Here is a 23,871-nt window from a genome sequence, read left to right as displayed (position 1 = left end):
TGTTGATACACACAGGCAGCCCTCACACATTATCTTGATACATAATCACAGAATCACTGAAACATTCACACATTATCACACAGTCACCATCTGTCATATCACATTGTAGACTCAGAGAGGAAGTTTACACGTCTGCCTACATTTTATATTATATTATTCTTATTTTATTGTTGGTCATTGGTGCTTTTCATATATTTATATAATATTTATACATACACCTAGTTTTTTCACTACTTGTGTACATCAGTTCTGTCTATTCCTCACCTTTATTTGTCCAGCTTTGTTGTCCTTGTTCCAAGCTATTATTTTCTATTTTTGTGTAAATACATTGAGAGAGATGCATAAATTCCTTGTATGTATGTACTTGGCAAATAAACCTGATTCTGATGACATGATCAAATACAGAAATCAACGACAAATTGGACAAAAACCTTTGTGTTTTTATAGATTTTCTGATATAAAATAAACCCCAAAAAGTTTTCTAATTCAGGGTTAATACTTGCCTCTGATTATAAAGAACGCTTCGTTACATTTCTGTCTCACGAGAGATGCTGCTTGTATCCCTTCAGAGTGACGATGCAGGGGCAGCTCTGGCAGCAGCCATGTTGGGGGCCGCGGGGGCCAAGTCTGAAGCCAGAGGCAACGGCCCTCTGCCTGGAGGAGGAGGGCTGATGGAGGAGATGAGCGCCCTGTTGGCCAGGAGGTACAGTCACGTCACATATCATCGTTAGCTTCAGTATATCTAAAACTCGGCACACACACACGTACTGTACTCTGATGAATTCCAGATGTGTACTTTCAGAATTTTACATAAAAATTCTTTGGTACTTATTTTTATCTTAATTTTATTGATTTATTTTGTGGTGACAAATTTCCCATTAGATCCCATTGATGCTTACTTTTTTTCCTACTGTCAATAATGTACTTAGTGACAATATGTGACAAAATCTGCCACAGCTAATACATACATATGCTCAACTTGTTCTCACTCCCAGCTCCTCAAATACGGCAGCTTGTTCAGTGGCCCTACGCGTCAAACTATGACACTCTACTTATGGCCTTAGTTATGGCGGTAGTAAAGGAGGAAGTCAGGTCATGTAGTATAAAAAGTGACAAATTCCATGTAGGTTGGTTGGTTGGGTCCAAAAACACACAACGTCCAACCAGGTAGCCAAATTGTGTCCCATGTGAAACCAAAAGTCAACAATGACTTATTTAAAGTTACGTAATGTTACGTTACATTACATAACTTTACATTACGTAACATTGCATTACACTGCGTTACGGAACGTTACTACGCCACTTACGTAGAGTAGCCTACTTAACTACATTAGTAGGTTACGTAACGTTAATACTTTGTGTACGTAACGTAGCCTACCTAACTACTTTACGTAAGTTACGTAATGTTACTACGTCATAAATGTAACATAGCCTACCTAATTACATTACGTAGGTTATGTAACGTTACTACGTCATGTACGTAACATAGCCTACTTAACTACATTACGTAGGTTATGCAACGTTACTACATTGTGTATGTAACGTAGCCTACCTATATAATGTATGTTATGTAACATTACTACGTTGTGTAGGTAATATAGCCTACCGATCTACATTACGTAGTTTAGGTAATGTTACTACGTTATGTACGTAACATAGCCTACCTAACTACATTACGTAGGTTATGTAACGTTACTATGCCGTGTATGTAACTTAGCCTACTTAACTACATTACGTAGGTTATGTAACGTTACTACATTGTGTATGTAACGCAGCCTAAGTAACTACATTACGTAGGTTATGTAACATTACTACGTCATATACGTAACATAGCCTACCTAACTACATTATATAAGTTATGTAACATTACTATGTCGTGTATGTAACGTAACCTACTTAACTACATTACGAAAGTTATGTGATGTTACTACGTCATGTACGTAACGTAGCCTACCTAACAACATTACATAGGTTATGTAACATTACTACTTTGTGTAGGTAATATAGCCTACCTAACTACATTCTGTAGGTTATGTGATGTTACTGCGTCATGTACGTAACATAGCCTATCTAACTACGTTACGTTTTAACTCAAACTACGATCTTTTCCTAAACCTAACCAAGTTGTGTCATGTGAACACTGAAGTTTATTTTGAAAAGACAGTGTAAGCATGTGACAAAAATTGACACTTGCGAAACTGACTCTAGAGGGGTACGTAGAGCGTCATAGTTTGAAGCGTAGAGCCACTGACCAAGCTGCTGTATTTGGGAGTCTGAACGTGTTGATGTGCTATACGTCATACATCTGATCACAATGTTAGTCACAATGTTTTTTTTTATATCTTCTAAAGAATTATTTCTACCACTCACTCTCCCAGTAGTGTGCAGAAATCTGAGTTAATTTGTAGTAAAATCCTAGTTTAACTGTATTTTATTGCAGTCAAATAAATTATCTGAAGGTAGATCTGAACTATAAAGGCTTGAACTAAACATGGTTGGAGCTGTGGTCGATACTAATGTCGAAAAAGGCAACTTGTTATTCAACATCAAACCTCTCCTCTCTGTATCTGTGCTTTACATCTCACAGGAGAAGGATTGCAGAGAAGGGCTCGTCACCTGAACCCGACCAGAGATCAGTGAGTATCATCAGTCTTCTTTCGTGTCCGTCATGTCTACCTTCCGTTTGATTTAGGTCCAAAATACCATTACTTACCGCTCACTGCTGAATCACACAATAGCTCCTCTGTGTGATAACACACATGGTTTCCTCAGTGTATCCAGGCTGTTCACGGTGTACAGCATTCACTACATTCCTTTGTGAAACAAGTCCACAATCACTCAGTGTGTGATAGTCTGCGTGCCTTGAGTGGATGTCGGGTAACACATTCCAGTCTGTAATCACTTTCACATATCATAAAATCTGAATTACTGACCTGAACTGCAGAGAAAACCAGGCCTTTATTGAAAACAGGCTTATATTAGCCTTTATTTGTAATGTATTTTATCATATCTTCGTAATGATGCTGATGTCTTGGTAAATTCAGTATAATGTACTCATTCCATCAGTACAACATGTCACACTCACCACTCTGTTGCTCTGAGTTTCTCTCTTATAACAGAAATGCTGTTTTCATTTGCTAATTGATTCCAGTCTCTTCCACTTCTTTTTTTTTTTTTTTTTTTTTTTTTTTAATCAGCTTTAAGCTAATGTCAATGAAACTGGACACTTCTTGCACACATTCAAATCTTCCAGCAGCTCAAGGGGCTTAATCCCTCCCTTTCCTGGTAAGCTTTTAATGTGAAACAGCTGCACCTTGCACTCCAGCACATCTCCCAAACTCAGGTTATCTGAGCGATTCATAATGGCAGGGTTGTCCCAGCATTTCTTGCGCCTTTTTATCTGTTCAAAATGGAGATTTGTCAAGTATTTAATAACCTTATCAACATCGGAGTGGGCAAATATGCTTGCTTTTAACAGACGTATGTATATATTTATTATTGAAAATCAATTAACAACACAAAACAATGACAAATATTGTCCAGAAACCGTCACAGGTACTGCATTTAGCATAACAAATATGCTCAAATCATAACATGGCAAACTGCAGCCCAACAGGCAACAACAGCTGTCAGTGTGCTGACTTGATTATGACTTGCCCCAAACTGCATGTGATTATCATAAAGTGGGCATGTCTGTAAAGGGGAGACCCGTGGGTACCCATAGAACCCATTTACATTCACATATCTGGAGGTCAGAGGTCAAGGGACCCCTTTGAAAATTGCCATGCCAGTTTTTCCTCGACAAAATTGAGCGTAAGTTTGGAGCGTTATTTAACCTCCTTCACGACAAGCTAGTATGACATGGTTACACCGATGGATTCATTAGGTTTTTTTAGTTTCATATGATACGAAATTAGTGGCGTTAAAACAAATTTGTGTTAAAGTGTTATTATCATGTTAACTTTGACAGCCCACCTTTAAATTAAAACATGATCAAAAGCTAGCTGTGTGTTACGGTTACCGGTTAAACAAATACAAAAGAAGCTTTTACTCCGTCCTCCTGACTGTCTGTTGCAGTCTTATTAAAGATTTCCAGTATCTGATCCGTGTAGAGACTCTCCCTGATCTCCCTCTGAGTGGGACTCATGTTTGACCTTTGAACCTTGTCTTCTCTGTCCAACAGGAGGATGGTGAGATTAACACGACCCCTAAAGTGTCAGCCTGTAGCACACCAGGTGAGTGTCAGAGGGGGGGAGACATCAGCAGCGACAACAGGAGTTATCATGCATCTTCCCAACACAGGCGACGAGGATCCAAGTTAGCATTGATCTAGTTACATTTCCCCTCAGTAGTTATCGGAAGTGAACCTGTGTTTTTATGATGATTAACAATACTGAATCGCTAAACTTAATTTCATATGGTGAGAGGAGTTTTGGTTTTCATATTTCTGCTGTGTTTTTGTTTAATCTTTTTTAATCCAGACATGCCCAGGAAGCCGTGGGAAAGAACAAACACCATGAACGGTAGCAAATCTCCAGTTATTGGAAGGTACAGTACATCCCCACTTCTTGTAGTTTCTCTGTATTTATTGTGTATTGTTGCACTTAAAAGTACATTTTATATCCTACAGTGGTTCAGAAGTATAATTTTTTTAAATTCTTGTGTATCTGAAAGGCTAGCAGCGATGCTACTAAACATCCACCACATTAAAGCATTAGCATCGGCTAGCTTTAGCATGATGCACTGCTGGGGGCCGTTCAGCACTGGCTAACATCACTAAAGCTTATGTCGCCTTCATGTGCACGTTGGATGTACGTCAGACGCCCGACCTAAAGCGGAGGTGTCTGTGTGCGAATGAAGAGGAACAGGATAGTATCAAATTTATGCTACGCAGTTATCGAGGATGTTGGATGAATGCATCACAACCACACGGACATTCTGTATACGTTCTATATGGTGGTATCCTCAGTTTCACTGCTAACTTTGGGTGACATTCGGCTGGTAACATCCAGCCTTTTCATCTTACCGGAGAGGGGGCTTAAGAACTGGAAAAACATCCATCTTCACATATAACACCCAATAATGTAACAATTCACGGTAAATGCAATAACGCCTGAAAATGTAATAAAATATGCTCTTAATCCGATCAAAAGTGTAATAAAACCCAATAATGTAATAAAATGTTCTGACTGATATTGTAATAAAATTGTTTCCACGCTTGCCAAAACGATTAGGTCGGGCGCTCACAGAAATTTGACGGTACCATTCTCAACGCAAAGTGATGCTAATTTGGCCATATCAGGAAATAAGTCACCATGGGTGTAAAAAAAATAGCCAGAAATTACACTGATGGGGTTTGATGGTTTTTTTTTCATGACAAAAGCCCCTTTTAGTCGCCAGGAGTAGCGCCAATTAATGTTGGTCCTTTCCTCCGACTTTCCTCCAGCAGCCGAATCGATGCATTTGCATAACGGCCGTGTGAGCGCGTTGAGATAATGAATGATATCGTCATATCATGTGTAAAATATCAGAAATGAAAATGAAAATAATCACACTTTTTGTCTAACTATAGAAGTTGTGTCCCGTGTGTGCACTATACGCATATATAGTCAGGGCTTTACCAAATAGTTAGACATTTCATTCATAATGTTGAAATTAGAATTATTATTATTAATAACTTACAGAAACATTGTGTGCGTTCCACCTTCTCTCTCCGTAACTGTCTCAATTTTCAGTCCAAAAGTCAAAATGAATATGAAAAAGAAATTCACGACATGTTTTTATCTAACAAATTATTCGGCTTCAATCCATATTTGTTGGCATTTAGCCTTTCAAAAACAACATTTTGTTCCGGACTATTATTGCATCGGATGGCAGCATGAAAATTGTTTTTCTAAAAAAAATGATCATATGAAAATAGCACATTTTACACTGCTAAGAGTATACCAGTTTTATGAAGGTTCTAGCTGTTAGATAAGCTTGTATGGCGTGTAGGAGCTGCGTATCGACTGATGTCCCTGCTGCGCTACGGAAACACAGCGGCACAGCCGGAGTCATCACAATGAGCTAAAGAGATAGAGACTGATGAGGCGTTAATGGCCCGTCAGGGCAAACAAAAGAATACAGACGCTCTTTGGCGTGGGATTTGGAGAAAATAGTACCTCTAAAGAACCTGGCGGTCCAAGTGTTGAGTATTCTGGCTATGTTTTTACGACCCTGCTGATTTACTTCCTGATAATGCGAAGTTAGCATCACTTTGCGTTGAGAATGATAATGTCAAATTTCTGTGAGCGCACAACTTAATTGTTTTGGCAAGTGTAGGAAAAATGTCATTACAATATCAGTGAGGACATTTTATGACATTATTGGGTTTTATTACACTTTCAATCAGGTTAAGAGCAAATTTTATTACATATTCAGGACATAATGACGTTACTGGGTGCTACAAGCCCTCCATACATGTTAAAAGGCATTGTCTGTGGTGCTAGTTCTCTACCCCAGGAGAAACATTATGGGCATCTGGAAGTTGTTGAGCAAATAAATGACTGATAATACTTTCACTTCAAGATCCAACTGTAGTAATTAGTTGAGACACTAAAAGATATTTTCATATTTACTGAGGGTTAAACAGTGCTCAGTAGCATTCTTTTACATGAAATCCCAAAGAAATGTGAAAATGAGTGCATAGTAGCCTTTTGAATAAAGCTGAGAGGGCGTTATGAACGGCCCTGACACAAAGCCGTCTCATTAGGCTGGACACACACACACAGATAGATCCTAAGCTGTAATTTGTAAAGTCAGTGTCTCTGCTGCTCACACAGACGAGAGTCTCCGTGGAGAAATCCCATGGGAGCAGATTCCTCCAACAGGTAGAGAGAAAAGGCCCCGGAGAGTTTGAGAAATCCTTTTTCTTTAAAACAATCTCCTTTTTTCGAGGTTTGCTGTGATGGACGTGCTTTTGTTGGAGAGGGGTTAAGGCCTTTGTGCGCCAAATCCGTATTTTCCGTTTTTTTAAACGATAAAAAATAGAAACTCAGCACACTGAGCTTGATGCGTTTTATTATTCTATTTGTTGCAAAAATGTGCAATATGAGACTGAACTGAATTAATTACGTTGGTGCGATGGATAGCACTAGTCCCAAACGGGGCTAATGAATGAATGACATTAGCAAGAAGCTATCGTTTAGCTACCTAGAGCACAATCACTGCTGTCTAATTTTTCCTACATCCTTTGTTTTGTGACCATCCCCGATTTCAAGATGTTCTGCAATCACCTGCCACAATTTATCTTTAAATTACACATCTCTGTATTCTTTATCGTAAAGTGCTTTATGCTGGGAGCATGCTATTAATGAAGTGAATCAGCTTAGCAGATGATATTTTGGATGATGACGTTTGCGTTTATAGTGGCTCCGAAGGTGCAGATACACCAAGTGCGGCCAACGGACACAAAGACGGGACAGAACCCAAAAAGGTCCTGTTCGCTCCATCCAATGGGCGGTACTCGGTGTTGGTCCGACTGTTTTCAACATGGCGGCCAAGTAAAAAACTTTTCTCATTTTACAGCTAAACAGTACACTCAAATATGTTTCTGCAACCCAGTGTCACTCCCAACTCGTCAAACACCGCCGATTGGGCAGCACCCTCCGGCATCTGAAACAGACGCACGGAGGTACCCTTTAGCGTTTACCCTTTAGTATGTTACCAATCTGTGTTTCAACGAACTCCAATGTGAACCCAACCGTGGCGTTATTCGACAGTCGGAGCTTGTGACTTAGAGTAGTATTAACAGCGCGAATGTCTGCTAAGGGTGGGGTCAAACAAACACAACACTTTCAACCCGGAGACCGGCGTTTGTGTCCCGTGTGAAACTAAAAGTAACGGTGACTTATTTTGTCACGTATGACGTCAGTCACGTGACTCGTTAGTATTGTAAGTCACGTGAGTCACTAGTGACGTGATTCGTTAGTCATGTAAGTCGAGTAGGTGAAGTTAATGTCAACCACGACCGTTTTCTAACCCTAACTAAAGTGGCTGTGTTTCCTAAACCTAACTTCCTGTGGAAAATGAAGTTTATTTTGAAAGGATATTATGCATATAATGAGTGTATCTTGACACGCCGTCCCCGATCTGCAATAGGAGTACCCCCATACGTTGGTCTCCGATGCCGAGGATCACTGACCAAGCGGCGGCATTTGACGAATTGGGAGTGAGAACGTTTTGGTTTCTGAAAACATTGGAGGTGATAAATAGGTATTACTGTAAAAGAATCTGGATCCATATTTGATTAGCGCTGCCTAGTTTGACCACTTGACTGGATTTTTAATTTATCTAATGGATCTGGATTTGCATAATGTTGAGGTCGAGTCATGATTGTGCTAATTTAGATATGGCGACTGGTCAGTCAACTCGCCATGAGCCTGATACATCACGTAACGCGTTGCTGGATCTCCTGCTCTCCATAGAGGATGAATAGGATCCGTCGACTTCAAGCATGTCAACGGATTTGGTGTATCTCCTAAGGATGTCACGATACCAGAAATCTAGTAGTCGATACCAATACCAGTGAATTTCCATGATTCTCGATACCACGGTAAAAAAAATAAATAAATAAATAAATCCCATGTAATACGTACATGTGTCTATATATATCCTCAGATTGCGAGCGGAATTTTAAATTCACTGACATGGTGACATTTCACTGGGTAAAGGCTACCAGAGGTGGGACCAAGTCATTGTTTTGCAAGTCACAAGTAAGTCTCAAGTCTGTGACTTAAGTCCCAACTCAGGTCTCGAGTCTTAAACAAGCCATATGTGTTCTTCACCAAATGTGACGTCATTTTAACAGCAAAGTAACTGGATCCAACTGGTGCTCAGTAACGTAACGTTAGTTCTTCATGGTTTTCTCCTGAAACTTGATTGGATGCTGTTGGATTGGTTCAAACAAAGTGGATATGGGGAGTTAAGTGTAAGATAATCAAATGCAAGTCCCAATAACATTCACCGGAAATAAAGAGTCCAGAGATTTAGCAATAAGCAACAAAAGATAGAAATTCAGTTTGTTGAGTGAATCCTCTTCTCGAACATATAGGATCTCTGCATCTCTGGATCTCGCTGCTGCATGGGGCTGATGTGTGTGTGTCAGACTCCGACACAGAGAGCAGAGGACAGAAGCAGCCACATTTGGCGCTTGCCGGGTGTTCATTTCGGACCCTGCAGGCATCGTACGGTACCTTCAGTACTGTAGAAAACGAGTCCGAAAACCTGTTCCGAAAACTTTAATTACGGACAAAAGTTTAGGAGTCGGTGGTCGTATTTATTTTTAAACGTGCAACAATTTCGGACGAAAAATACGGACTTGGTGTGCAAAGGCCTTTATTTTCAAATGCTTGGATGAAACCTTTGGAATGGATCCTGTGTTGTCTTTGTGTTCTTTTCCCAACTTACCAACTTGCAGAGGGCTTGCTCTGTCTGTTGTTTGATATGGAACAATATGTCATGTGGTGTTTTCTAAACCGGTCATTTGTTTCTAATGAGATCTAAGATTGTGTTTGCATGCGGCTCTGCCTGCTGCACTTTTTTCATGTTTTCTTTAAAACACGGAAATCCAAATGTGCGCATCACATACTGTATACCCACCCTATCATACACACAGAAATGTGTGTCCGCATCCGCCCAGTACATAGGACACTTGGCACGGTGTTATCATTGTAGAGCCAGAACTGATCCAGCAGGCGCTCCCAGATTAGGCCCCGCTGTGTGTGTGTCTGTGTGTGTGTGTGTGTGTGCACATGCACGAGAGAGGTGACCAGATGGGCGTTTTGGATTCCAGCTCATTGAAAGTAACTTTAATATGTGACCCACAGAGAGCTGAGCAACACTAAGACACGTTTCCATAGTAGTGTGTTAAAGCTGCAGTAGGCAGAATATTTTTGGCATCATTGGGCAAAAATTCCACAATAACCTTTCAGCGGTTAGCAGAATGCTAAACTATTAACAACATATTCTCTCCATCTCTCTATTAGTTAAGCCTTCTGCGTTACCGTTAGCAGAATGCTAAACTATTAACAACATATTCTCTCCATCTCTCTATTAGTTAAGCCTTCTGCGTTACCGTTAGCAGAATGCTAAACTATTAACAACATTTTCTCTCCATCTCTCTATTAGTTAAGCCTTCTGCGTTACCGTTAGCAGAATGCTAAACTATTAACAACATATTCTCTCCATCTCTCTATTAGTTAAGCCTTCTGCGTTACCGTTAGCAGAATGCTAAACTATTAGCAACATTTTCTCCCTGTCTTCACCGATATTGCCGACAGCTCAGCTGTAGGCTGAGAATTAGTTGGAGACGACAGTCTGATGCTGCTGTAACGTTAATGTATGACTACTCCCACTCAAGCTAATGTTAGCTAGCCATGCTAGTCACTGTCACCAGCATCATTTAGCCATTTAGCACACTGACAGTGAATATTCACGTATTGCATGAGCCTCAAATGTCAGTGTGAAAGCCTCGGTTAACCCGCTACACAACAGCTTTTTGGCTTTTTTCCTGTTTAATTTGACAGCGAGTTTCTTTCCCGCAGATTCGTCGATGATGCCATGTTGGTCTGGTCTATAGCTTGGAGCCATAAAGCCCCTCTATTATATCTTTTTTAGGACATGGCAGGAGCACAAATCTGAGATCAGCGTTTTTGGATTTATTGGTACAACCAACTACACAGCAACTAATGTTATTAATTTAAACCATTTTTTGTTTAAAGTAGAAGCTTGGAGACATGTTTCAACTTCCTCTGTTAACGCTGTTGCCGTCTATGAGGGACACGGGATTGTTTGAAAGGGGGCGTGGTGATAACAACAGTGGGCTACATCCGGGTATGAAAAGTGAAGCCAATGCTGAAGTGCCTTAAACTTGCATTCTTTCTAATAGCCAGCAGGGGGCGACTCCTCTGGTTGCAAAAAGAAGTCTGATTGTATAGAAGTCTATGAGAAAATGAGCCTACTTCTAACTTGATTTATTACCTCAGTAAACATTGTAAACATGAGTTTCAAGTCTTCTTCAATTCAGCATGATGTTCATTTAGTAAATTAGGGTCCCATTTACACTTAACTCCACCCTCTCGTGTCACTTATGGTCATATGGCGACGGCCAAGATGGTAACGCCCAAAATGCCGAACTTGATTAAATCATCCACTCAGGATGAAGTTACAGACAAAAGCAGCCTTCATGGCAGTTTGCCAAACTGCTGTTAAGTTGTGAAAGAGTTTGAGTGTTTTAAAAGTTATAGACATTGTAGTACAAGTTTATTGGACTGAATGTAAACTGCAGCTGTGACTGCATGTTTCTTTTGTTCTGTTCTACATACATCATCTTTACACTGGAAACACTCTGAAAAGTAAAACTAAAGGACCACAGATGGAGTTTCCGTGTTCTGGTGTACAGTACCACCCACTAAGTGACCCAATGCCGAGCTCGTTTCCTTTTCTTTCACTTCTCCATCATGTCGCACTTCCTCTCTTGAAAGTGATCGGCTGCTCTGTGAATTTCCCCCACTGACGATTCTCACCTCTCTCGGTGTCGCTGCTTCTACAAGGTCTTTCCTGAACTGCTGGCTTATCGCTTTTCTTCAGACATGTGAGAAGAAAAAAAGAAGCTGAGCTGCTAATAGGTTGCGCCTAGCAAGTTTCATTGAAACATGCAAACTGTAAAAAAAAAAAGTCTCTTTGAGGAATATTTGAAATAAATGACACAAGGATACTTGCTGGATCCTTTCTTGACATGTGGGAGAGGATTTATGGAGTCGTCAAAATAACTGGAGAGATCTAATCTCCCTGACAGAGATATTTTCTAGGGCTGTCAATCGATTAAACAACATCGCTATTAATCACACATTTTTTATCTGTTCAAAATGTACCTCAAAGGGAGATTTGACAAGTATTTAATACTCTTATCAACACGGGAGTGAACAAATATTATCCAGAAACCCTCACAGGTACTGCATTTAGCAGAAAAAAATATGCTGAAATCTTAACATGGCAAACTGCAGCCCAACAGACAACAACAGCTGTCAGTGTGTCAGTGTGCTGACTTGTCTATGACTTGCCCCAAACTGCATGTGATTATCATAAAGTGGGCATGTCTGTAAAGGGGAGACTCGTGGGTACCATAGAACCCATTTACATTCAAATATCTGGAGGTCAGAGGTCAAGGGACCCCTTTGAAAATTGCCATGCCAGTTTTTCCTCGCCCAAATTTCGCGTAAATTTGGAGCATTATTTAACCTTCTTCGCGACAAGCTAGTATGCCATTCCTTAGGTTTACTAGTTTCAAATGATGCCAGTATCTTCACTCTAGCTTTAAAACCGCTACAACCTCTTAAAGATCGATTGCTTTGTATTAAAGAAATTAGTGGCGTTAAAACGAATTTGCGTTAACTTTGACAGCCCTAAACTGAATATTTATTTTTTGCAAAATATCATATGCAAAAATCCAAATGTACAATGCCTTTATTCTCATTATTCATTATGAAACCAATCAGTATAGTAATATAAACTCTTTAAATAATAAGAAAGCTGTTAAAGGATTAAAACATGCATTCCTTTCTGGCTGCTCATGGATAGCATGTCATTCATGGGCAGCCAGTGTATGTTTTTAAAACCTGTTTTTAGCATGACATGGTTGGCTCTTGCTTTAAAACTGAGCCCCGCTACAACCTCCGGAATCACAAGTTGCGTTAACGCATTAAAGAAATTAGTAGCGTTAAAACAAATCTGCATTAACGCGTTATTATCACGTTAACTTTGACAGCCCTAGTATTTTCCTTAATAAGTTTCATACATTTTTTGAGACCTCTGTATGAGTGTGTGTGTTTTTTTCTGTGTGTTTCCATGCATGTCCAGGCGAGTGCACTTCCCCAACTGTGTGTGCATGCTATGAATAGGATTTGGTTCATAACGGCAGTTTTGGCAGCATCTTTTTTTGTGCGTACATTATACGAAACTATTAGAGAATAACTGAAGAAATGAGTGAATTCAACAGGTTTTTTTTCTAACCCCGGGGGGGTGATGGTTGATAATCACGGTGGACTTTCAGGTTTACGGCAGAAAATGTTGAAATCCTATTTCTTTACATTAGACATGTACAGTTTGTGTCTCATTCATCCACTTTATTGTTTTGTATTTAATATTGTATCTCAATGTTAGCACTACTAGTACTATTTTAGGTGCTAGTGTGAAGTCCGATGCTTTGGTTTGAGCGTATTTATTTGATATACATGATAATAATAAAGTAGCGACCAGTGTTGTCCTCATTCCTGTCCACTTGTCTTTCTCTTCCACTGAGTCTCTTTGTCGTTCTCTGTCTCCCCTCACAGACCTAAGTCCACTCCGACACCTACCGCATCCTTAAGTGCCAACGGTGTGCCAACAGAAGCTGTTGACTATGACAGATTGAAACAGGTAGGTGAACACTGCTCACAGACTTTTTAACATTCACTCTGGGACTTGAAAGCTTTTATTTTGATATTATAGTCACTGCACATGATGGGTGGGTTATTATATTGTTATGTGGTGCCTGTCTGTGTCAATATGGGACAAAATCTGTGTTACGAAAGTCACCCAACCAGATCAATATTCCTCTACACGTTGGCAGACCGTCTGTTATCACTAGAACAAAGCAGATAGTTTTTACTCTGATGCTGTACTAAAGTCATTGAGCCTCATTCACGAACAGTGCATACGCAGAAATCTATGCTTAAACCGTGCGTATAAACGTTTTACAGTGATAAAAAAGTTAATTTCAGACCCTGCCTTTAACATTTCAATCACGGATACATTTGTATGACACTTGTGGGGGTAAATTCCTAAATAACATGAGGTCTCTGTGTAATTCTAATCAAAGATAGTGGGGGTTTTATTTGCTAAATGATGACTAAAATGGTTTTACTAATAATCTGCTCATTAAAATACTCATGTTTGATATTTCACAGTGATTTCAGGCATAGTTTACACTGACACAACCATTTCCATTGGTCTTTTCTCAACTAACTAATTATGCAGCCCTGTTGCTCCTCTAACAGTCGGGGGGGGGGGGGTGTGCAGTGACCCGTCCAGCTATAAGGCAGCTCCTCCCTCTGACCTCAGTCAATGAGCCTGGTAGATAAGTCCAGAGTCTCTCAGAGTCCTGCCTATCTGTCACCACCACTGCTCCCAGCAGTGGGACTGGGAGACCAACCCTTCACTCTACTCACTGGCATTATCGCCTCCTCATTCAGCGGGATGTGGAGGCAAAAGAGCGCGTCTTGCTGTCATTAACTGAGTCTTCAGGCCTAATCTCACAGGGAGTCTCAACACAGGGATTAGCTACTTTGTAAAGAAGATAGAGAATTTCCCTTTGCCAGTTAGTGGTCCTCCACCTGCCTGTTCTTTGCAGGTCTTAAGACCGCGATGGAAACGCAGACAACAGTGGGCTGAAGGAACCTTTTAGCTCCTTGAAAAGTAGTTCCGGGGATTAAAAAATATATACTCTCTGTATTAATATTCCTGTTCAGACCTGGTCCAATGCACAGACCTGTCTAAGAAGCCATCATAGGAAACCGTTTAGAAAAGGACAGGCACTTTCAAAAAATACTTGGCAGGTGACTGGATGAACCATCTGTCAATCAAACTCTTACCGAAGCCAGTCAGGAGAAGAGCGAAAACATGTTTTCCATGTAGAAAAGCCTTCAGTGCCGTTTTTTGCTCTTCTTTCAATGAAGATATACTCTTCAGTCCTGATAGAACTGATGCTTATTGCAGCATCTACACTAACCTCTTCAGGAGCCGCCATTGTTGTTCAGAATGTCTCTCAGTGTCGTCTCACACACCTAAGCCACGCCCCTAGCTGCCAGTAGCTCCTCACAGGACGGCGATTGGTCCGTGATCTGCCTTGCCGGACACAAACGCGTTACTTGAAGCCTGATTTTCGTGTGATATGTGGTCCCGCAATTCTCGCGTGATCTTATGACATCGCGAGAATCCAGCTGCAATTTGAGGTAAGTTCAGACCCGGCAATAACATGAATCCTGGGTGATCCGATCACAAGTGGACAGCTCTAAGTGCAGGTGTGACACATTGAGATCCGGTGGTCTGGGCTGCATATGGCAACATTTTTTTAAGTATGCGAATGTGTCCCGGGCCACATCAAGGACCGCCTAGCCAACTGACGTCTTCAGCGTAAGCGGAAGTGCATACACATTGGCTGGCTTTGTCCACAATGTCGGAAAGCACATAGAGATATATTATGAATTACAGTGTTGGTGGTACGGAGGTCCCTGGGGACCACTGGTAGACAATAACCTTCTATTTTTATGTTTCATGAATATTAGGGATGCACCGATAACACTTTTTTTCAGACCGAGAACAGGTACAAGTACTTACATTTGGGTACTCGCCGATACCGAGTACCGATACGAGTACTTCTCTGTGCCAAAACACCCTTGTTAACAGCCAGCTGTAGGGTGTGAGCGACACACGGCAGGCTGGGGAGTCCCGCATATGAAGCGGTGCGGCTGTAGGTCGCTTGAAAGGTTCGGGGCGAAGGTGCTTCCCGGGGCCGTGGACAGAGTGTCACCGGGGTGGACTGTCCTTAGTGCGCCCCAACCGCGCCGTGCCCCAAGGGCGGGGTTCGGCCCAGGTAAAAGGCGCCAGGGGTCTGCGGCGATGTCTGCAACCCAACCGACCCGTCTTGAAACAAGGACCAAGGACCCCGTGGCACAATGAAAGCACCGTCGGGGAGGTGCCGCTGCCGTAAAGTGGTATCGGGGCCGTTGTATCGGAGCCGTTTTGCGAGTACAAGTACATGAGCACAGTATCGGACCGTATTCACAGTATTCATCCCTAATGAATATGAAGGATATTACTACTGCTGTCCCTCACCAGTTAAAAACAAACAAGTTTGGCCTTCGCTAATGGAAATGCTGTACGTGTTTATTTGCTTTTATTTGCTGTCCACTTGTGATCGGATCACTCAGGATGCACGTTAATGCCAGGTCTGAACCGGGCCTTCATGTCATGTGACCATCTCAGGGTTTGACTCTTCTCTGAGGTTTCACATGTATCGTGTGTCTGTATGGAAAGGTGACTTTGTTGTGTTCTTTTTTTCAGGACATTCTGGATGAGATGAGGAAGGAGCTGTCGAAGCTAAAAGAAGAGCTCATTGATGGTAACTCTCACTGAAACCTGTTCACCCTTTTCACACACACTTCAGTCATCCTGCTGATAGCTGTCAGACATCTCTCTCGTAATGATCTATCCTTCTTTTGTCTGTTTAACTTTTCTTTCTTTCCTGTTTGAATTGTTCATATAACTTATATTTAAACGCTGGCTGAAGACAGGAAGTGAAATAACATACATACTGCCTTCTCAGAAACAAACGGCAATTCATTTGTTGGCATCAAAGGTATTATATTATTATGACTCATCACGTATAGCAACTCAGGATGTGGTTTAATGTTCATGTGAACATGCATCAGTGTATAGCTGCACCACTAATGTTGTTACAGCAGTAGGCAGGATGTGCTGCTTTGCTGCAGACGAGCTGTCTGAGGGTTTCCAGCAAACGGCTGCATTCAGCACAGCAGGCCGAGCAGATGCCACCGTACGTGGGTAGAGCCCCCCTCCCCATGACTAACCTTTTGCCCCGGGGGCCACTAATAGGTTAATCCAGCCCTGAATATGAGGAATAATTTAAAGAATTATTGTGATTTATTGCATCTTCTTCTTCTCTTAATATTGTAGGCTACTTATTCAATTGAATTCAATTTATTTTTACATTGCTTCAAATCATAACAAGTTATCTCTTTTCATAAAGAGTAGGTATAAACCGTTCGCTATAGTCTAGAGACCCTTGAAGAGATCCCCCATGAGCATGACTTATTTTTAGAGATGTTGCCATGTTCCCAGATGAGTATAATGTTATTATTAGTTGTAAGAATAATGGCCAAAACTATGGGAATAAGTTTTAAAGGTCCCATATCGTGCTCATTTTCAGGTTCTTACTTGTATTTTGTGTTTCTACTAGAACATGTTTACATGCTGTAATATTAAAAAAAAACTTTATTTTCCTCATACTGTCTGCCTGAATATACCTGTATTCACCCTCTGTCTGAAACGCTCCGTTTTAGCGCATTTCAACGGAATTGCAATGGAATTGCGTTGCTAGGCAACAGTTTGGGTCCATGTTTACTTCCTGTCAGCTGATGGGATTCACATACACTGCAACAGGAAATAAACTGGGACACATTTAGAATGTTTACGTTTAAAACCGTGTAATGGTTTAAATATTGTATATTTGTGACATCACAAATGGACAGAAATCCTAACGGCTTGTTTCAAACGAACAATTTCTGAATACGGGCTGTGTGTATTTCTCTGTATATTGAGCGTTTTGATATTTTAACAGTATTTATAAAGCACTTAAACCTGCTTTATGATATAACAGACATGAAAATCTCACTTTTTACAATATGGGACCTTTAATAAAACAGAATGTTCCTTCCAGATGTCAACAGTCCTGCGAATGCACCATAATCTAGCTGCGCTCAATATTAAGGATGTCACGGGTATTAAATCTTTTTAAGTTGAAGTGTTTTGGTACCTTACCGTACACCACACATTGCTGTTAAAAAGGTAGGACCGACCTAGAACTCCCTTCACAAGTAAAGCTGGTCGGAAATAACTCGAAAGTGATTCTCACATGCATCTTTGTCTTCGTGTCCCTCAGCAATCAGGGAGGAGCTGGGAAAGTCCAGCACGGCGTAGAGGGATCTAAACGCCCTCTCCACAACATCTACATCCAGGCCACCCGACAGACAACAAACCACGGTCAATTCAAGACACGACAACAACAGCGGAAAATAAAACCAACAAAACGGTGATGATGAACAATAATGGTATTAATACTGAGAGAGGACATTATGTGGGGCAGCATCGGACAGGGTGGTGGTGGTGGGAGGCGTGTAACTCTGATAGCTGTGACTCACAGAATCCATTCTACGAAGCCTCCCCGCCCGCCCCCCCTCCTCCTCCCGCTGGGAGGGGGGGCATCCTGCTGGACAGTGTCTGAAAGAGAAGTCTTTATGCAAAGATGATTTCTCTCTCTTTGTCCTATAATAACAAGAAAAAAACACACACACACACAACAATACTGAACTCTTCGATGATACTGTATTAACCATTGGCGCATACGCGAACAGCAACATTGATGAATCCGAACTCTTGTGATTTACTATCAAAAGGTTTTATTAAGACAGACAGGAAGAAGGTGGGATGGAGAATAAAAAACTTTTTTTCCCATAATGCCATAGGGGTAGCGTGCGTGCGTGCTTGTGCGTGTGTGTGTGAGTGTGTATGGGGGACTGACAGTCTCTGGTGAAGTCCACCACTGCAGGACACTGTAAAGCTCGTCTTCCTCAAATACTATTTTAACCAGAATATGTACAAAAGATTATTTAGAAGAAAAACAAAAGCATCTATCAACCATGTCTGTTTCAGTGTAGATCTATGGCCATATCAAGTAGCTCAATAACCCAATCTTTACCACAGGATGCTCTCTCGTCTGTCTCCTCGTCTGTGGAATCATAATATCACGTGTGTCGTTTCCCTCCAGAAGTGAGCGCGCTGTCCACACATTTCATCGTTTCTTTCTTCATACCGTTGAGCGGCAGGTGGACGAGACACGTAGCTCTCTACCAAACTTTCTCTGTCAATGCAAAGTGCTGATTTGCTAATAGAGAGCCGAAGCCCACCCCTTTCCGGGGGGACACCATGGGGTCTTATTTCGGAAAAAAATATGTACGGTAGTCGGCGGCGAGATATTTTTTTGAATTGCGCCATGGAACACACATAATGATTTTTGTCAATTTAAAAGATAATTTTGTAAGTCAAGAAAGTCTCAGTTTGACGTAGTTTCATATAGTTTTGTGTGAAACTGCTCAGTGAACTACTTCTCTCGTCTCACACAACATACGTCACCAACGCTAGCTAGCTAGCTAGCTAACTTAGAGCCGGCCCGCAGTAAAAGACTGTGTGGAGAGCAACGGTTTGTCAAAAACAGCACACCACACACTAACAGACTCATTCATGAACAACAAGAGTCCCGACTAAAACAAATCTCAGAAATCTCGGAAATCTCGCAAAATCTTTCGCAATCAAACTTTAGTGTAAACAAACATGGCGGACGACGGGCAGGAAGAATTAGCGTGAGTTTTTACTTTGTACTGAAAATTCACGAAGGATGGATGGATGAAGTCATGGAGACACGTTAAATAAACACTTGCGTTGTTGCCACAAATCAACAAGTTGGTCTTCCATTTCTGAGCTCCATCTTACTACTACTCTATGCTTCACGTCTGATCGGAAATATTGAACATGTCTAATATTTACGGTTTGAGATCAGTTCGGCCAGGATGGACTTCTGAGCCGATCGGGGGATTTAAAAAACTGGAAAGATAATCTTTAGAACCATCAAAAAATTCGGGCTTTGCTTACGATCGATGGGAGGGGGGAATCGGGACAGAAATCAGCTTGATTCTCATGCGGCGTGTACCCGGCATTAGCCATGTTCCACACACATACGTAACGTTATCTGACCTGAAGTGTTTTATCCATCGACTCCTGGTCTTTCAGAGAGAGAGACGTTACTACGAGACTTTTGGGTGTGTCGTCTTTCTAATTACGTATTTTCACAGTCTGATACGACTTTCTTGCAATATGATGTTTTAAATTGACAAACATCATGTGTGTGATTCATGGTGCAATTCAAACAAAATGATCTGTCTCCCGCCATTGACAACCGTTCATATTTTTTATCCGAAATAAGGTCCAATGGTGGTCCACCAGAAAGAAGCGGGACTTGGCCTCTCTATATCCGTCATGCTAGTTGACCATGGCCAGACGTGTAGATAGAGCTGACTGTTTTTTGTTTTTGTTTTGTACATTTTAATTTGAGGACTCTCTCTCCCCCTTTCTCTCTCCGTCTCTGTCAGTCTGTCACATTTCGGTACTCCGTTTGGTGCATGTATGGGTGTTTTCTTTACACGGTGAGGGTCACAAGTCTGCCACGAAATTGCATTACCTGTCGCAAGTTTTATTACAAGCAATAAGTGTAGCATCTATTTTAAGGCCCGCCTGCCCCAGTCCTGATACCACCAATCATTTATCAATGTCTCAACGTCTGTCTGTCTGTCTGTCCTTTTTCTTTTTTTTTTTTGGCCCCCGTTGGACAATGTTACTGTGTGACACCACGCCACCTCTTGTCAACTTTTATCGCAGATATTCTGTGAAACTGAACGCTGACATGACAGAATATCAGAGCAACACTGTAAGACATGATTTCATGGAGTAACGCCGTTTCTAAATCACAATACTCTCCTTTTTTATTTACTATAAAATCCAAGGATACTGTGTCTTTAGCCACATTGGAGCTGATTTTTTTTATCCTTTATCATTATTATTATTATTATTATTATTAATTATTTTACTGCATTTATAGAGTAAAACTTTTGAAAGGTGCACGGGACAACCCAAATGTGTAAGAGATGGTGTCCATATGAGGACATGAATGTGCCATTCACTATTTCTAGTGCTTACTGATGACGTGTTTGTTTCATCTCTTTTTCCTTTGCCTTTTTCTCCTGCCAATGTCTAATCCTTAAAATGAGAAACTGTATTTTCCCTGAGGTTTTACACGGATATAAGGGGAACTGTCACTTTATTCTAAAAAATACTTTTGTTTCAACATTTCTTTCAGTTCAGAGTTTGTCTCACTAAAAGTACAATCAACCTGAGAGGGGTATGTTGGGAGCTGAGAGACTGATGTCCAAATACTGTGGCGAGATCACACGATACGATGTCTAACAGCCACCCACAGTGGGGTTTGCGGGACAGGCTTGGCTCTCGAAAACAACCTTTTGTCTTTCCAAAGGAATCCAAGGTGATAGGACGTCAAGTTGTAAAATGATGCTTTGTGTTTTAGCATCTACAACGTGAATATTACAATGTTACATGCATCAGATTGAGAACTCACAAGGCAATACGGTGTGCATGCAATCACCACGGTTCACCCTTAATGTCACATCTGTGACTCCCTTCCAACAGCAACAGGATTTCTGACTTAAAGGGGCACTCCACTGATTTAATATTGTCCTTCCATAAAGTTGGAGACTTGCAATAACATGAATCCGGGGAAGTACCGGAGGTAACCAAGTCGCCATTACTGCGCTGGCGGCTCCCCGCAATATGCGTGCGTTTGAATGCAAGCTGTCCTAAGCAGTGTACAATTTTCTACTTTTACTTTTACTCTCTGTGTAACGTTACTTTTGACAACGATGTATAGGAGTTCAGGAAGAACCTGAGCAGTTCTCAGCTGCCTAACGTTAGCCTGACATGGTGAAACAAGCAATGTTAGCTAGGTTAAAACTGCTTAGCTAGCGTAGCTAACGTTAGCCTGACATGGTGAAACAAGTAACGTTAGCTAAGTTAACACTGCTTAGTTAACGTTAGCCTGACATGGTGAAACAAGCAATGTTAGCTAGGTTAAAACTGCTTAGCTAGCGTAGCTAACGTTAGCCTGACATGCTGAAACAAGTAACGTCAGCTAAGTTAACACTGCTTAGCTAGCGTTAGCTAACATTAAAGGGCTAAAGGCACTGTCTAGGGTAATTTACATAAGTTACTATGAGCAACCACGGACGCTTTCGGCCTAAAGTCAGCAGTTAACACGGTTAGCAGACAATAGTGTCACTACGACTTGCCACCGCAGTAATGGCGGCGCTCCTGGATGGCGGAACATACAATACAGTCGCCGGATTGGTCCATAGGCCTTTTCTGAAAAAATAATTGTGTATATTCGAATCAACAAAGGCTGAAATATCCTGACTGTTAATCCTACAATTATCCATAATTCAACTCCATAGCATGTTTTCAATAAACGCTCCCTGCCTGATAAATCCCAGTTTAATACTACATTTCTGTGATTGTCACGTGTAAAATCGATGGAGTGCCCCTTTAAATAAGGATCAGGAGAAGCAGCTAAGGAGTTACCGTCATGTCTTTCTTGTCACCCGGGATCCCGGCGAAAGGTTTGTTAATCAGTGGCTGTTGGATCTCATACAACATGTTCAAGGGCTTGGATGTTTGAAGATGAGAAGTCACAGATTTGAGAAAATGATTTTCACCCCAATTTCTTCTCTCAATTGCTTTGGATTGGGTCAGATTTGTTTAAAAAAAAAAATACTGTGATGAGAAAAATGAATGGGTTAATCACGGTCAGGTCTGTTTCATGCTCTCTATCTACTGTTCTCATCCACTTTTTTTAAATGGAAACACCCAACCAAGAGAGGCTCCCTGTTACCGAGCGTTTACACAGCATCGATTGCACTTTAAGACAGAAACCCGCAGAGCAATCCAACATACTCTGACAGCAGAGCCTCTGTCGCCAACAGCGTGACTTTCTCACCAAAGGATTCAACTCGGCAGTCTCCTGCTAAACATAATCACTCTCAACAAAGTCGCCTTTCTTATTTTTGTATCATTTTGTCGAGAGATCGAACAAAAGGAAAGATGTCTGTCTCTATATTCGGTCCTTTGGACGTGATGGCAGGTGAAACGTTTGGATCCAGAAAACGTGTATCTCTTTGTGAAGCTATGTGGTTTGTGCCTTGTTCCGAAGTTGCATTTAATATAAAGATGACTAGTAATAATATCTAGGGACTGTCATTATGATCACATGCAGTTGTTATTTAGTTTGGATTTGTTTTTTTTTCCATCATATTTATTTGAAGGGAGAATTTAACCTTGGTACTGTTCCCCACCAAGAAAACATCTTTGCACCAAGATCTTCTTTGTTTTTTTTTTGTTTTTTTTACATAAATGTGATTTATTTCCATACAGTGTGAGGTTTTCTAACAGCTCAGAAGTACAATCAAGCCTTTTGAGACACGAGGCCTGTAAGGGTTCCGAGGTGATCTTCGCTCTGAGATGATTTTTTCTAAATCTAAAGCCCAGATGAGTCTGACTGCAGTGTTCTGTGATGCCATTTTAAATGTCACAGAGCCTGCGTGTGTTCAGCAGCTTTACACACGCTTGGAAATCCGTTTTTTGTCCTCTGCAGTGAGCTCTGCTCTGTGTCGATGTCAGGTTGCTGATGGAAACATTTATCTTTGTCCGTAAACCCAGTTTTGTGCCGAGGGGAACTGAAAGAAATTGCGTGGAATGAATTTGGCTGAAGCAAGTTTCATGGATGGGTTTCCAGACTTATTCTTTTATCATCTGCATTGTACCATAGCCTACTGTTCTCATGTTAATTAGTCTTTTCTTACATGCTAACATATTGTTTTTGTTTGAGCAAATTAAATAAAAATTGCAATACAAGACTAGAAGTTGTTTCTTTTAAAATGACGTTCGCTGTTTTTCTTATTTTTCATCACAATATTTTAGCTAATATTGTCTTAAAACTCCGTAGGAGAGTTCCATTTGTAACTGTAATTTACTAACTCTTTAAGTCAGTGAAGTGACTCAGTGATATCAGTTCCACAGCAATAAGCCTATTTATATCAAGTTTGCTAACATTAGCTAACGTTAGCCACCATAAGCTGGTCATACCAGACCAAGTAAAGATGTAGCAGTGTTGAATTGAGCAAAGGTGAGTTTTATTGCTTATGAGTTCCATTTTTCATTTCTAAGAGAAAGATTGTGTTAAGTCTTCTTTCACGGTACGTCTCACTTTAAAGGTGCTAAATTCAGAGCCTGGTTGCATCCGAAAGCCCACACTAACATGCTGTTTAGCACGCTAAAACAGTACGGGAGATTGTTTAGTACGTCCTAAACCTTTGCATG

At 41.0% G+C, this 23,871-nt stretch overlaps 1 protein-coding gene and 1 long non-coding RNA gene across 2 annotated transcripts in view; both read left to right on the top strand.

Annotated features, from left to right (window-relative positions):
- enah (ENAH actin regulator) overlaps positions 1–18,338 on the top strand; it is a 111,559-nt gene extending 93,221 nt beyond the window's left edge. The window contains 7 exon segments of the mRNA XM_037751708.1: positions 570–703; positions 2,588–2,636; positions 4,184–4,235; positions 4,482–4,548; positions 13,371–13,455; positions 16,141–16,198; positions 17,759–18,338. Coding sequence (XP_037607636.1) covers positions 570–703; positions 2,588–2,636; positions 4,184–4,235; positions 4,482–4,548; positions 13,371–13,455; positions 16,141–16,198; positions 17,759–17,796 — 483 coding nt within the window. The 3' untranslated portion in view covers positions 17,797–18,338.
- Positions 18,339–19,390: 1,052 nt separating this feature from the next.
- On the top strand, positions 19,391–23,408 carry LOC119477603. Its single transcript, XR_005204261.1, has 2 exons — positions 19,391–21,512; positions 21,570–23,408. It is a non-coding gene; the product is annotated as an uncharacterized LOC119477603 (long non-coding RNA).
- The last annotated feature ends 463 nt before the right edge of the window (positions 23,409–23,871 follow it).

This window comes from Sebastes umbrosus, chromosome 18 (genome assembly GCF_015220745.1).
Source record: "Sebastes umbrosus isolate fSebUmb1 chromosome 18, fSebUmb1.pri, whole genome shotgun sequence".
Classification (NCBI taxonomy): domain Eukaryota; kingdom Metazoa; phylum Chordata; class Actinopteri; order Perciformes; family Sebastidae; genus Sebastes; species Sebastes umbrosus.
The sequence above is the reverse complement of the archived record's forward strand: the minus strand, read 5'-3'. Positions and strand labels throughout refer to the sequence as shown.